This window comes from Tenrec ecaudatus, chromosome 5 (assembly GCF_050624435.1).
Source record: "Tenrec ecaudatus isolate mTenEca1 chromosome 5, mTenEca1.hap1, whole genome shotgun sequence".
Lineage (NCBI taxonomy): Eukaryota > Metazoa > Chordata > Mammalia > Afrosoricida > Tenrecidae > Tenrec > Tenrec ecaudatus.
The window spans coordinates 66,660,657-66,673,118 of NC_134534.1; the positions used below are offsets into that span (position 1 = coordinate 66,660,657).

General features: G+C 39.7%; 1 protein-coding gene across 1 annotated transcript in view; it reads left to right on the forward strand.

The window, feature by feature from the left end:
- Positions 1-12,462, forward strand: part of TRPA1 (transient receptor potential cation channel subfamily A member 1) — a 54,069-nt gene that overhangs the window by 30,059 nt on the left and 11,548 nt on the right. The window contains exons 15-21 of the mRNA XM_075550837.1: positions 56-149; positions 2,626-2,685; positions 3,250-3,348; positions 7,261-7,331; positions 7,909-8,074; positions 9,791-9,880; positions 11,467-11,636. Of these exons, the coding sequence (XP_075406952.1) occupies positions 56-149; positions 2,626-2,685; positions 3,250-3,348; positions 7,261-7,331; positions 7,909-8,074; positions 9,791-9,880; positions 11,467-11,636 (750 nt within the window). The remainder of the gene's footprint in view (positions 1-55; positions 150-2,625; positions 2,686-3,249; positions 3,349-7,260; positions 7,332-7,908; positions 8,075-9,790; positions 9,881-11,466; positions 11,637-12,462) is intronic.

Consider the following 12,462-nt stretch of genomic DNA (forward strand, 5'->3'; position numbering starts at 1 on the left):
TTGTCATGCAGAACAAATGAACATTTGTGCTTGTTTGTTTGTCTGTCTGTCTCAGGTGGGAAGAATGTTTTAAAGTATTTAGTCATCATTCTCAAAGCAATAAATGTCCTGTCATGGAAATGGTGGAATACCTCCCTGAATGCATGAAAGTAAGTTCCCCAAACAAGACCTCCCACTGCTGGCTACATGCCCCCTGGTATGTCACAGCGTGAGGATTGGAGCTGCTTCCTTAAAATGAACAAGCGGGAGCCCTGGCCACACGCTCCCTCTGCCTTTCACGTGCCTGCCCACTGTGAACAGCCGTGTGTTAGCATCTCGGTGCTATTCCTTTGCTTGGCTTATACATTTCTATAGTTGCCTCAATCAAAAGAGTATTGATAGAGAAATGAAGAATGAGTTCAAATGAGTTCATAACACAGATGAATGTGGAAGACATTGTGCTCCGCAACCTTAGTCAACTTCAAAAAGACAGATACTTAATGAGACCACCAAGGTAAAAGAAAGAATGAAAAGGAAATTACTTTCACCACAAAAGAAGCGGACTTTGATAGTTACACGGAGGCCTCATGTGGGGGCGGGGGGCTATAAATAAATACTTAATAGATAAGTGATAAATAAGAGAGACCACCACACAGTTACACATGGATAGCGTCACACATGGATACACATATAGGCAAATAAAATAAAGTAAACAGCACTTTGGAACTCAAGAAATGGACAAGATAAAGAAAAATAACAAAATAATTAAGCCTCATCTTTCTTCCACAGAGCAGCTGGTTGTTGTGAAGTGCTTTCCTTGTGGTTTAACCCAACACATGTGTATGCCTATATTCCTACCTCCAACTGCTTTGATGCTGCCTGCGATTACTGCTGTCACTGCTAGCACCACCACTACTGCCATTCCCCTCCTACGACTGCTGTCCCTGGCACCTTTTGGTGACCACTTATAACACGCTAAGTGTTTGGTGTGCTTGTTTTTCTCTGTGAGGTGTGGTGGAGATCAGGCCCCATCCAGTGCCAAGACAGCATACAGAGAGCCTTCTGGGTGCACACATCTTATCGAATGGCACATGAACATTCAAGGTTGAAAATGCTCTCAGATTCTCTTCTTTAGGCATTCCAGTTACTAGAATCCATCCTAATAAATAACCAGACAGACAGACAGACAGAGCTATATAGAGTGGTATTCCCTGTCGCTTTGTGTAATAGAAAAAAAAGTTAAAATATTCACATATGAAAAACATCAACAAGATTCGATGAAAGGATGTAAAAATATCAACAACATATCTCGGCTGTGGGATTGCAGTTGTCTTCCTTGTCTTTGTGCTAGGTTGCTTTAGTAATTCCTATCACTTTAATATTGTGGGGGTTGTTTGTTTTTCCAGGAAAAATAAAGGCACTTGAAGGCCTCCCAGTTCAGGTTCACATCACACACTTGAATTACACAATATTTCTGAAAATAAGTCAGTCAGTGAAACATCTTGAGGCAACCGATTCTTTTGCCTGGGTTAAAACTGTAGTCTTGGCTGCGCCTTGCAAAGCATTACTGCCTAGTTTTGCTCTATTTCCCATAAGAATCCTTCAAATATTTGATGATGCCTATTAATGCCATTAATCCTGTGGACCTGGCCACAGAGATTTCCACAGTATGTGTGAAGTCCTTACCCTGGTGCCTGCTGACCGGGGCTACAAAGCTTCTAGGAAGGGGTTGGTCCTTCTTTCTCCTTTGCAGGTTACTGTCTAACCTTCTACCCTGCATATTGCAAGTGAATTTCTGGAAGACTCTAGGAAACACTTATGAGATTATTTGAGGCCTTATACCCAATACTAATTCCTGGAGAACTAAATGGCAAAGGTGGTATTTATTTCTCAGGACTGTGAGTTTGGGGTATGAGAATAATGTGGATGAATATGCTGAATTATTTTCATAGACATGGTCTCTAACAAAATATTGGCCCAAGGCCTCATTTACCTTAGGGTTGGTGCTAATGGTCACATAAACCTCTTCCTGAATTATGCATTTATGAGTAAAGGACCTCAAATATTGCATATAACAACATCTCCTCCTACATCTCCTCCTATCATCTTGTTCACCCTCCTCTGGATATATGCTCAGCCCTTCTTAGTTTGTAAGTGTGGATGTGAAACCAAAAACAGTACTGCAGGTCCCAAGTCATTCTTAAGATGGGGCAGAGCCCACACAAAAGAACAACACGGGGCTGAAAACGCTCCATTAGAGGAAATAAGCTGCCACAACAGCATGTTCAGCCAAGGTATCCTTAATGAGCTATATGTTCTCTAAAAGCCCAGAAAGACATCAAATTGGAGGCAAAAAAAAACCCTAATAAACAAAATCAGTTATTCAACTTTTAGTCATACATGTTTATTCTTCAGCTCATGCAATTTTTTCCACATCACTTGCCGTTGCTGTGGCACGCATTGGTAGTTGTAACATTTCTTCTTTGATGCCTTGTTCATGTATTACAAGGATTACACTTTGTCTTTGGGGAGAAAGATACAAAGGAAAGGGGCTATTTTGTGTTCCTTTAGAAGTAGGATAGAATGTTGCTGTGTCACACTTCCTTTCCTGCCCCAGCATTGTAACTGCCCTGTGCTCTCCCAAAGGTCCTTCTAGATTTGTGCATGCTTCACTCCACAGAGGACAAGTCATGCCGAGACTACCACGTGAGTTTTTTTTATCTTATCACCGTTGAGAAATTAAAAAATATTATTGTAGCTTCCCGATCTCCAAACATGGTGCTTTCATTTGTCCTATGATGATAGTACCTAGTTGGGAGAGAAAAATTTCCCCTAGGTAATTTCCACTTTCCCCCAGTGTCTTAATTGCTCCTAACATTATTAATTAGTGTTATCTTTAGTTTTTCTGCAAGCCAAGTCCATGGCACCTAGCAACAAAATCAACAGATTTTATTGGATAGTTTCCTCTGAAGAATGACATGATAAAAGATTGAAGTCGAATATCAATTCATTTTCTCCCCAACCCAACCCCAACACTTGGCATGATTATCCATTATAAAGCTATGAAAAACAGCCACTAGGGTAATTTTTCAGCCAAAATATGTAATAATATATAATAATTCAATTCTTTTCTCCAGTTGAAATGACTCAACTTTGTTTAAATCATTTAATTTTCAGCAGAGGCGTAGGTATGCTTATTTTATTTCTGAAGAACAGCTTTGGGTGTCTTTACTAAATACAATTTTTTAAAACCATTTGTGTCTTCTACAGATTGAGTATAATTTCAAGTATCTTCAATGTCCACTAGAGTTCACCCAAAAAACAAGGCCTGAAAAGGATGTAACATATGAACCTCTGGCAACACTCAATGTAAGACCAGTGTTTTCATTATCTGTATATAATGTTTTGATGCCATAGTGGCATGAGGTGGTGGAAATGGAAGGGGTGGAGGAAATTCCAATTTTATACCGTTATATCTAGCTATGCCATGTGGCCCAACCCTTCATTTTTTCATTAAAAAAAAAAAAGCAAAGCCCATATTCTTTGTGAGGTCAGTTTTAATGGTTACATTAGAACTGCCTCCACTCAGAATTTGCATAACACCTGGGCAGTACAAGCTGAAGGTCTTCTTTAGAGCAGACACAGAACACATGGTGTGGATCAGGAGTTTCTAGGAGACTAGCTTCAAGCCAGCTCTTGTTCCGTATTCACCCAGCCTCTCAAACTCAAATAAGTACAAAAGTGGTAACAAGATAACATGGGCCACTCATCTAAAAACGTCCAGTTTTTTACTACGAGGAAAGGGGTAACTACTTGTACACAGAGTAGCAGCACATTAAAATTGTATGCACTCACAAAAGAGCATATTTGAGAATTGGATTTTCAAGTTTCAATCTAGAATTGGGGTGTTGACTATGGTGTCATAAAGGTCTACTTTTATTAGTAATTAGAAAGGAAATTTTAATTATAGTGCTTCAGTCTTAATAGGCACATTTCACACATTCAATAGTCCATGCGGCTGATTTGTTCCCATGTTGGACAGAAACGATAACAGCAAGCGTCACTGCCAGAGTCGGTGCTGACTCCCACGGCGTTGCTGAGGCTGAGGCAGGGGAGCACAGAGCTCTGTCTTCCTCCCAAGGAATGGCTGCTCTTGTGCACCACAGCGGCTCACTGTTGGATTCGGGGAAGGAAGGCCAGCTTACCTTGGGCGCACGGAAGAATACGACCAGTTGGGATGGAAAAGCGGCAAAAGGCATTTATTAGCTAGCTCTTTATTAGCTAGCTCGAGCTGCCCAGCGCCGGGAAGATTCAGCGGCCAAAAGGAAATTAGCCCTGAGTTCTTTGGTCTCTGGGTTTTTATAGGGCCAGGGGTCAGGGGCGGGACAAGGGGCAGTCCAGGCTTGCTGTTCTTTAAACTTATTGGAGAAAACTTCTGGCGCCAGCATTGTCCAGCAGTGATTGGTGAGTAGGTTCGCGCGTGCTTTTCTGATTGGTCGGTCCCTGGCGGGCTATCACTCGAACTCTATTGGCTAAGGCGTCATCAGGCGATGTGTCCCATTGGTTGGGTTGGATCAGGCGATGTCAGGCGATGTCCCATTGGTTAGGTGGATCAGGCCATGTGTTGCATCAGTGACCAGGAACCTGAAACTGAAACCAAACCGAGGACTACCTCAAACCCCGGCTTTCATGCAGCCTGTTTTAACTTTTACTCTGCTGATTCTAGCAGTTGCACACCCGTGCCCCACATCACCACTGTGCCTCCACTGTGCTCCTGACAGGACGAACGGCGTGTCCATAATTGCAGAAAGTCTTACTGGAAAGCCCTGGTCAAGACCAATAGGGAATTGGCATCCACTTTCCATGAAGCCATTCCCAGACAAAGTCTTTGGAAGGACTACCGTGAACACACACACAGAGCCAAAGGACACACACTTTATTGATTTGACAAAGCTAACTATGGGCAACAGACCCTCACGTTTACTTTATGCTAAGCATTTTAGCTTTGCTGGAGGGTTATATTTTGCAGTTGTTATTAACAGTTGAGAATTAAAGCCAGCTGAACTAGTAGTAACTACACCACAGTTATGCTTAGGAGAATACTTGTGTATGTTTTGTTTGTTTTTTTTTTAAATGGTGTGAAGATTACTACCAAAAAGAAAAATATATCTATTGTTTCCAACACTGGCATGAGGATAGGAAGAAATAAAATCTGTACGGGTTCTCAAAATTCTGCGTAGTGCACAATTACACTGTGCTCAGCTTAAAACTGAAAGGTTGGAGATTCAAACCCTCCCCCTAGCCACCCAGAAGCACCTTGGAAGAAAAATCTGGCATGCTACTTTAAAAAACTCAGCCATTGAAAATTGTATGGAGAACCAGTGTCTTCAGATAAGTATTGGGTCACTGTGAGTTTGATATTTTCACGTGTATTCCTACTTCATTGTGGTGCCATCTAAACACATGGAGCCCTGGTGGTAGTGGGTTATCCATTCTCCTGCTAAAGTGTCAGGTCAGCAGTTTGAAACCAGCATCCACCCTGAGGGAGGAAAAATGAGGCTTTCTACTCCTATAAAGAGTTACAGTCTGAAAAATGCACAGGAGTAGTTCTATCCTGTCCTATATGGTCTCTTTGAGATAGAATCACCTCATTGGCAGTAAGTTTGAGTTTGATGTGGACAATAAGCTTAACATGGTTGGTTTGCTCCCCTTGTCATTGATTTAAAGCAGATATATAAGATGTCCGAAACAATTAACTGTGGGAAGGAAATATCTGTCTTTGCCTCTAGTATAGTTATTGTAAATACTGATACATTATAACCAAGTTACTCTCACAAGTAATGCTTTTTTTATTTTACTTTTTAAAAACATAAATTTAATTTTAAAACCAACCCAAAACAATTGCTGTTGAACTGACTTTGATTCGAGTGGAACTGTGTTCGGTAGGGTTTCCCCTGGTTGGTGTTTCAGTAGATGGCGAGGCGCCGCTGGGTGAGCTTAAACTGCCAATACTTTAGTTAGAATCAGTCGAGCCTGTTAACCATTCGCAGCACCCAGGGACGCCCCCAAGAGGCGGGCTGTGTAAATGGTTCTAGCCATACAGTGGGCTCTGAGGTGGCAGTTTACAGCAATGTGTTTGGAAATTATGGATAGATTAGTAAAGTGTATTGTTTGAGTGAAAAATCAAGCATAGTGTATGGTTGCTAGTATGCCACATTCTGCAAAAGGCAAAACTACACAGACAGCAACGGATGTCAGGGAAGCCAAAGGCTCGAGGGGAGATGGAGAGAGATGGACAGGTGAGGCACGGGCATTTTAGGACCTCTCCCCCCAAAAAACTCTTCTGTATGATCTTGAAGAGCATGACAGTAGGCATTTGCCAAAACTTATAGAATTGTACACATCAAAGTGAACCCCAATGTAACTATGAACTTTAGTTAATAATGATGTATCCAGAATAGGTCATAGGTTGTAACAAATGTACCCACTAAATAATAAGAAAACAGCATATAGTTGGGAAAGAGGCTGTACTAATTCCTGAATAATTTTTTCTGTAAACCTAAAATTAATCTAACATGATTTTATTAGTTGAAAATAATTTGAAAAGCCAATTGGATGGAAAACATAAATAAAAATTATTGTGTATATTTTTATGGTTTATATTCATGTCAGTACATATGTGTTTGTATACAGAAGTCTAGAAAAAGAGAAAAATAATCATGGTAATACTTCTGGTGAATCGAGTGGGACTTAGGACCAGAGCTTGGGTATGGGAAGAACTGTGACCTTAGCCCAATGTTTTGATTTTGAAATATAATGCGCTCCATAAATAATTAAAATTAATTTTGAAATGAATATTTGTAATTACTAATAGCATTCATAAAAATAATAATCTTGATTGCAGATGCTACTTTTAAAAATCTTTCTAGAAAGATGGGCCTGAATTCCTTCAAGTGCAGGAGATTGTGACTCTTGATTATTTATCTTTAATGTCCTTTCCCTTTAGAATGTTGTGTAAGATTTTAAAATGTATGCTATCTAAACTAGCCAGACATTGAAAGAGACAATCTGATTAAGATAATTGTACCTGTATAAAGTCATTCTCCCTAGTTAATTTTTAAATTTATTTTATTGACATCATGTCTCAGTTTCTAATAGAAAATAAACAAATGTTACTTGGATAACAACATAAACATGAAATCATACTCCAGCAGAAAAAAATCTTCTCTTTGTTCATATTTTAATATGCTTGTGTTTTTTATGGCTTTCCCTCTTATTCAGGCAATGGTACAACACAATCGCATAGAGCTTCTCAATCATCCTGTCTGTAAGGAGTACTTATGTATGAAATGGTGCGTATTGAATAGTATTTCCTTGTGAACCAATGCTTGGCTCAATTGAAAAGTCTTCGTAATTACTATATTTTAATGATATGTTAATGTTTCTGACTTGGTTTTCATATCATTCTTTGAAAAGGAAACAGGCGTGGTGGGCAATTTGGGTATTAGAAATGGTGACATTGCTTATTTGGGGCATTGCATGAGATGTTTTGAGGGGGAGGATGTCATCATATAAGACATGAAGAAGCATTTTGAACCTGGCAGATCAGTGACAGTGAGGTGAGAGGTGTGTGCTGGTGTCAGAACGCCTGGGCTAAAGTCTCTGCATTTCCATTAATTGGTGAAAAACATCAGGCAAGTCATGGTTTACACTGAAGTTAAGATTTCTCTTCTGGAGAGGAAAGAATGAGAAGATCTTTCTGACTCTAACCTCCGGTGAATATAACAATTAGATTGCTGAGAATATAACGTCCAGTGAATATAACAATTAGATTTCTGAGAACAATTATAACTACTTGTTCCACAGGTATTATAAATAAGTATATCTGGTCAAAATGAGTCAATTATGATGTGGTTATTTTCTTCCTAGGCTAGCCTATGGATTTAAAGCCCATATCGTGAACCTGGGATCATACTGTCTTGGTCTCATGCCTATGACCTTTCTTGTGGTCAATGTAAAGCCAGGAATGGGTTTCAACTCAACTGGAATCATTAATGGAACAACAAGTGACCATTCAGAAATACTAGACACCCAGGTATTTCCTATTGGTTTGTATACTTCAACATTTTACAAATAGGATTAAGGAAAATGAAGGTTTTTATTAGAAATGTTAAACTCAGGATACATTTAAAATATAAGAACTCCAATGACTCCAAGTATCCTACCCGGCCCTGTCTGTCCACTTGTCATACCGCGGTGGCTTGCATATTGCTGTGAGGCTGGAAGCTACGCCATCAGTAATTCATGTAGCAGCAGGGTCACTCACGGTGAACAGGTTTCAGCTGAGCTTTCAACAAAGAGCGGACTAGGACAACTAAGCGCAGAGCAGGAAGATGCTGTCCACTTCTGGAAAATCAGCCTCTGAAAAGCTATGAATAGCGGTGGGGTGTTTTCTGATGGCGTGTCTGCAGAGGAGCCACTGGGGTTGGAAGGTGTTCCACAAAAGCTGCCTCCTCAAAGTAGAGTTGACCTTGATGATGCAGAGACAGAAAGGCATTCAAGACCTTCACTTGTGATGGGGCATGCCTCAACATGAAAAGAATCAGCTGCAGAACCCATTAATGATTGGCATAAATGGAATGCACAAAGTTACAATGGGTCCATGAGAGCTAAAATATAACTTTCAGGTAGCCCTACTGAATGTATAGGCCTTCTCAAAAAATAGATTTGATGGAGCACTAATGGTGACATACCAGATAGGTAGTGGTTCACATGTTTTGGACATAGTATCAGAAGAAACTAGCTAGTCCCTGGAAAAGGACATCGACCTTGATAAGGGAGGAAGATCCTCCACAAGATGGATCTACAGTGGCTGCAACAATGGGCTCGAATATAGCAGGTGTGAGGATGTTGCAGGACATTACAGGGTTCTTTCTGTTACGCATAGAGTTTTGGGGAGCCAGCACTATCTTCAGGGCATCTGACAATAAGTATCCTACAGAATTTGTGTATGGTACCTGGTGCCCCATCAAATTTGAGTATGAGATGAACTATCATTGAATAGCCTGTAAATGAATTCAATAAAAATTGCCATGTCCATAGACTGATCTAATAGAAAAGTCTAATTTGAATACAGAACTCTTAAATTGAAAATCGATTTATGGTCTCTGGGGACTGGTGGTATAGTGGTTATGTGTTGGGCTAGGATCTGCAAGGTCAGCAGTTCAAAACCACCAGCCAGCCCTGAAGGAGAAAGATGAGACTTTCTATTTCAGTAAGGAGTTACTGTCTCAGAAACACCCAGAGCTCTAGTCTGTTCCCACAGGGTCACTGTGAGTCAGAAGGGACTCCACGTCAGTGAGTTTGGTCTCGAGATTTGAGTGACTAGAGCAGAAGCTGAGCAGTGACTGCTCAGAAAGTAGTGATGACAGTGTTCTGTAGATGGAGGAAATGTCTGCACAACGGTGTCAACGCACTAAAGAGACTGCATTGAGCAATTACATCATTTAAAATGGTAAAAGTGTTGACTTTGGGGTTATATGCATTTTACCACAATAAAAAATTTAAAATAACCCCTCAGATTCACATTCTTTTAGAATTAAGTTGGCATATTTTTACCATCGTCTAAGAAAACATGATCATGAGTCTTGTCATGTCTACATTAGTATTATAGTAATTTTCTGCTTAAGTCAATTGTGAACAATACACAGAAAGAAATGAAACAAAAAAGTTTAATTGTGGAAATTGGAAGTTAAGTGTTTTATTTTATCTATCTAATAACTACTTGTCTCACACTATTTTATTTTTTCAGAATTCATATCCTATAAAAGTTTGTATGATATTAGTTTTCCTATCAAGTATACTTGGATATTGCAAAGAGGTTGCCCAGATCTTCCAACAGGTACTCAATACATTTTATATATCCAGATATTTTATTGGACAGTAGTGAGGTTAATTTATAGACTGCTAATTGAAGTATAACATCAGAATAAAGGCGCACATTTTGTTTAGTGCATAAACTAGAAATATCACACATAATCATTTTAGAACATAAATGTCATATTATTTTAGGTAAAGTTAATGCACATCTGAAGCATAAATGTTGCATTTTTACAACTTCCCAGTAGCTGTGTGCCTGATTAAAGTGTCAACTATGAAAAATTTTGGTACATTTTCTCTCATTTCAATTTTAGTTATTTGGTTAACACAATAGTTAGATTTGAATTTGATCATTTAAATATAAATGTTTACAAAAGATCCGCTTGGACCAAGAATGCATTTTGAAAGTATTTTCTCTTCAACTTATCTTTAAGCAATAAAGATTTTCTGTTTGAAAAAAAATATTCAAGTAGTAATAAAATTTGGGAACTTTTAATAGCATACGAGCCCTGCTGGCATAGTGAGTTATGCATTGGGCTGCTGACCTCAAGGTCAGTGTTTCAAACCCACCAGCCACTCCAGCCATGGGAGAAAGGTGAGACTCCCGTCTCTCACAAAGATTTCAAAGTCACTGAAAACCAAAGGCAAAATTCGACTCTGTTCTAATCTGTAGGGTCATGATGAATCCAAATCTTATAGTAGTTTCTTTATGCTGTAGATCTTAAATGGGTAAACCAAGTTCAGGTGAGACTCGAGGCTTATGAAAATCATGTGGCAGTCCTCACTATGGTGGATAAGGGCACCCAGTCTATAGCTTTCATGGTGGTTTAAATGATTTTCTTCTTCAGGGCCTAATATATGGAGACCTCGGAGCACATTGGGTTAATTCCTGGGCTACTAACTGCTAGGTCCATGGTTCAAACCCGTCATGTGTCCCCTGGAGAAAAGCACAGCTGTCTGGCCCTAACTATTTAGTCTCAGAAACCCTAAGGGACTATTCTACACTGTCCTTGCATATATAGACTGTTGATGACTTGTGACATATTCTTTCACCTCTTTTGATATTTTCATTACTTAAAACAGGAATTACAGAATACAGGCTAGATTGAAGTATTTCTTTTACATTTTGATCTCCACATAATTTTCTTATTGCTGTTCAAATGGTCTCCTGCACAGAAAATTTATGCTCACGACATGGGAATCTTTATGAATGTCATCATGACTTGCCATAAGTTCTTGCATGGTTCTCAATATTTGTCTCAAACCTCCTGAGCAGCAGGTTAACTGCCTAGGTCAGCTATCGAGGTTCCTCTGAATTACTAAACTAACGTGTAGTCTTACAATGTCTCCTTGAAATGGAATGGAGCTTTATAGGAAAAAATAGAATCTTGTGGGATCTCCTTAGACATCAGACTTCCACAGAACCAGGTCAAAGAAAATGATGGGCCATCACCAACATCTGAGCCACCCTGGAAGGGCTAAGTCAGCCCGAAGGCTAGGGCTGACCCCAGGACTTCTCTCAAGCTGGCTGCAATGTCAGACAGAAACTGGTGTCACTGCACATGAAGCGACTTGCGGGCAGTAATCCTCCATTTATTTCAACCACAGAAAATGAATTACTTCTGGGATCACAGCAATGGAGTGGAATGGATCATCTATACAACCAGCCTCATTTTTGTGCTGCCCTTGTTCACCAGTGTGCCAGCTTACATGCAGTGGCAGTGCGCCGCCATTGCTATATTCTTCTATTGGATGAACTTCTTACTGTATCTTCAGAGGTAAAGGCAGCTTGACTCATGTCTACAGCTGTTTCATGTTCTTTCAATATCAAAAGAAACACTACTACTACGAACATGGCATTCATTCATGTGTAACTAGCTAACCCATCTTTTCTTATTTGCTTTAAAATGTCAGGAAATATTTTATATCCTGTTAAGGAAGATGATGGTTCTGGAGTTCAGGTATAGACCAGCATTTCTAAACCTTGGCACCGTTGACATTTGGGGCTAAATAACTCTTTGTTGGGGGTCTTGTCCTGCACATTAGAGCATATTTCGTGACATGTACCAGTTGCCAGTAGCCTCCTCAGCCAGTTTTGACAAACAAACGTATCTCAAAACACTGCCAAATATTTCCTGGGTGGTGAACTTATCAATGATTAGTCAGTGATCTAAGCAAATCTATATTAAATGTGGGTAGTTCCTGGAAAGATAAAGGCTGGCTATTCGTGTAGGACCTGCCATAATATAATGAGGTCATTTTCATTGTTCATTTATGACCTTTGGGAAAACTACTTGAAAGGAAATGATGGGTGTAGAGAATAAAAGTGAGCCATGAGGGAAAAAATGTCAAAAGTATTTAATTCTAGAGGGAAGGAAGGCTAAGCTACCATACCTCCAACAATTACCACTTATGGTATTTCGCTTTATATTTGCAATAACAGGAGATAAAAGTTATCATTCACATTGTATGAAAGAAGACATTGAAGTTTTGAGTAAATAGCTTGCCCAGGATTCCGCTAGTAAGTGAAGATTCAGGCATGTCCTGTGCTCCCTGCCCCCCTGTCCCCTTCATATGTGTCCTTCTACCATGAGTACAACATAA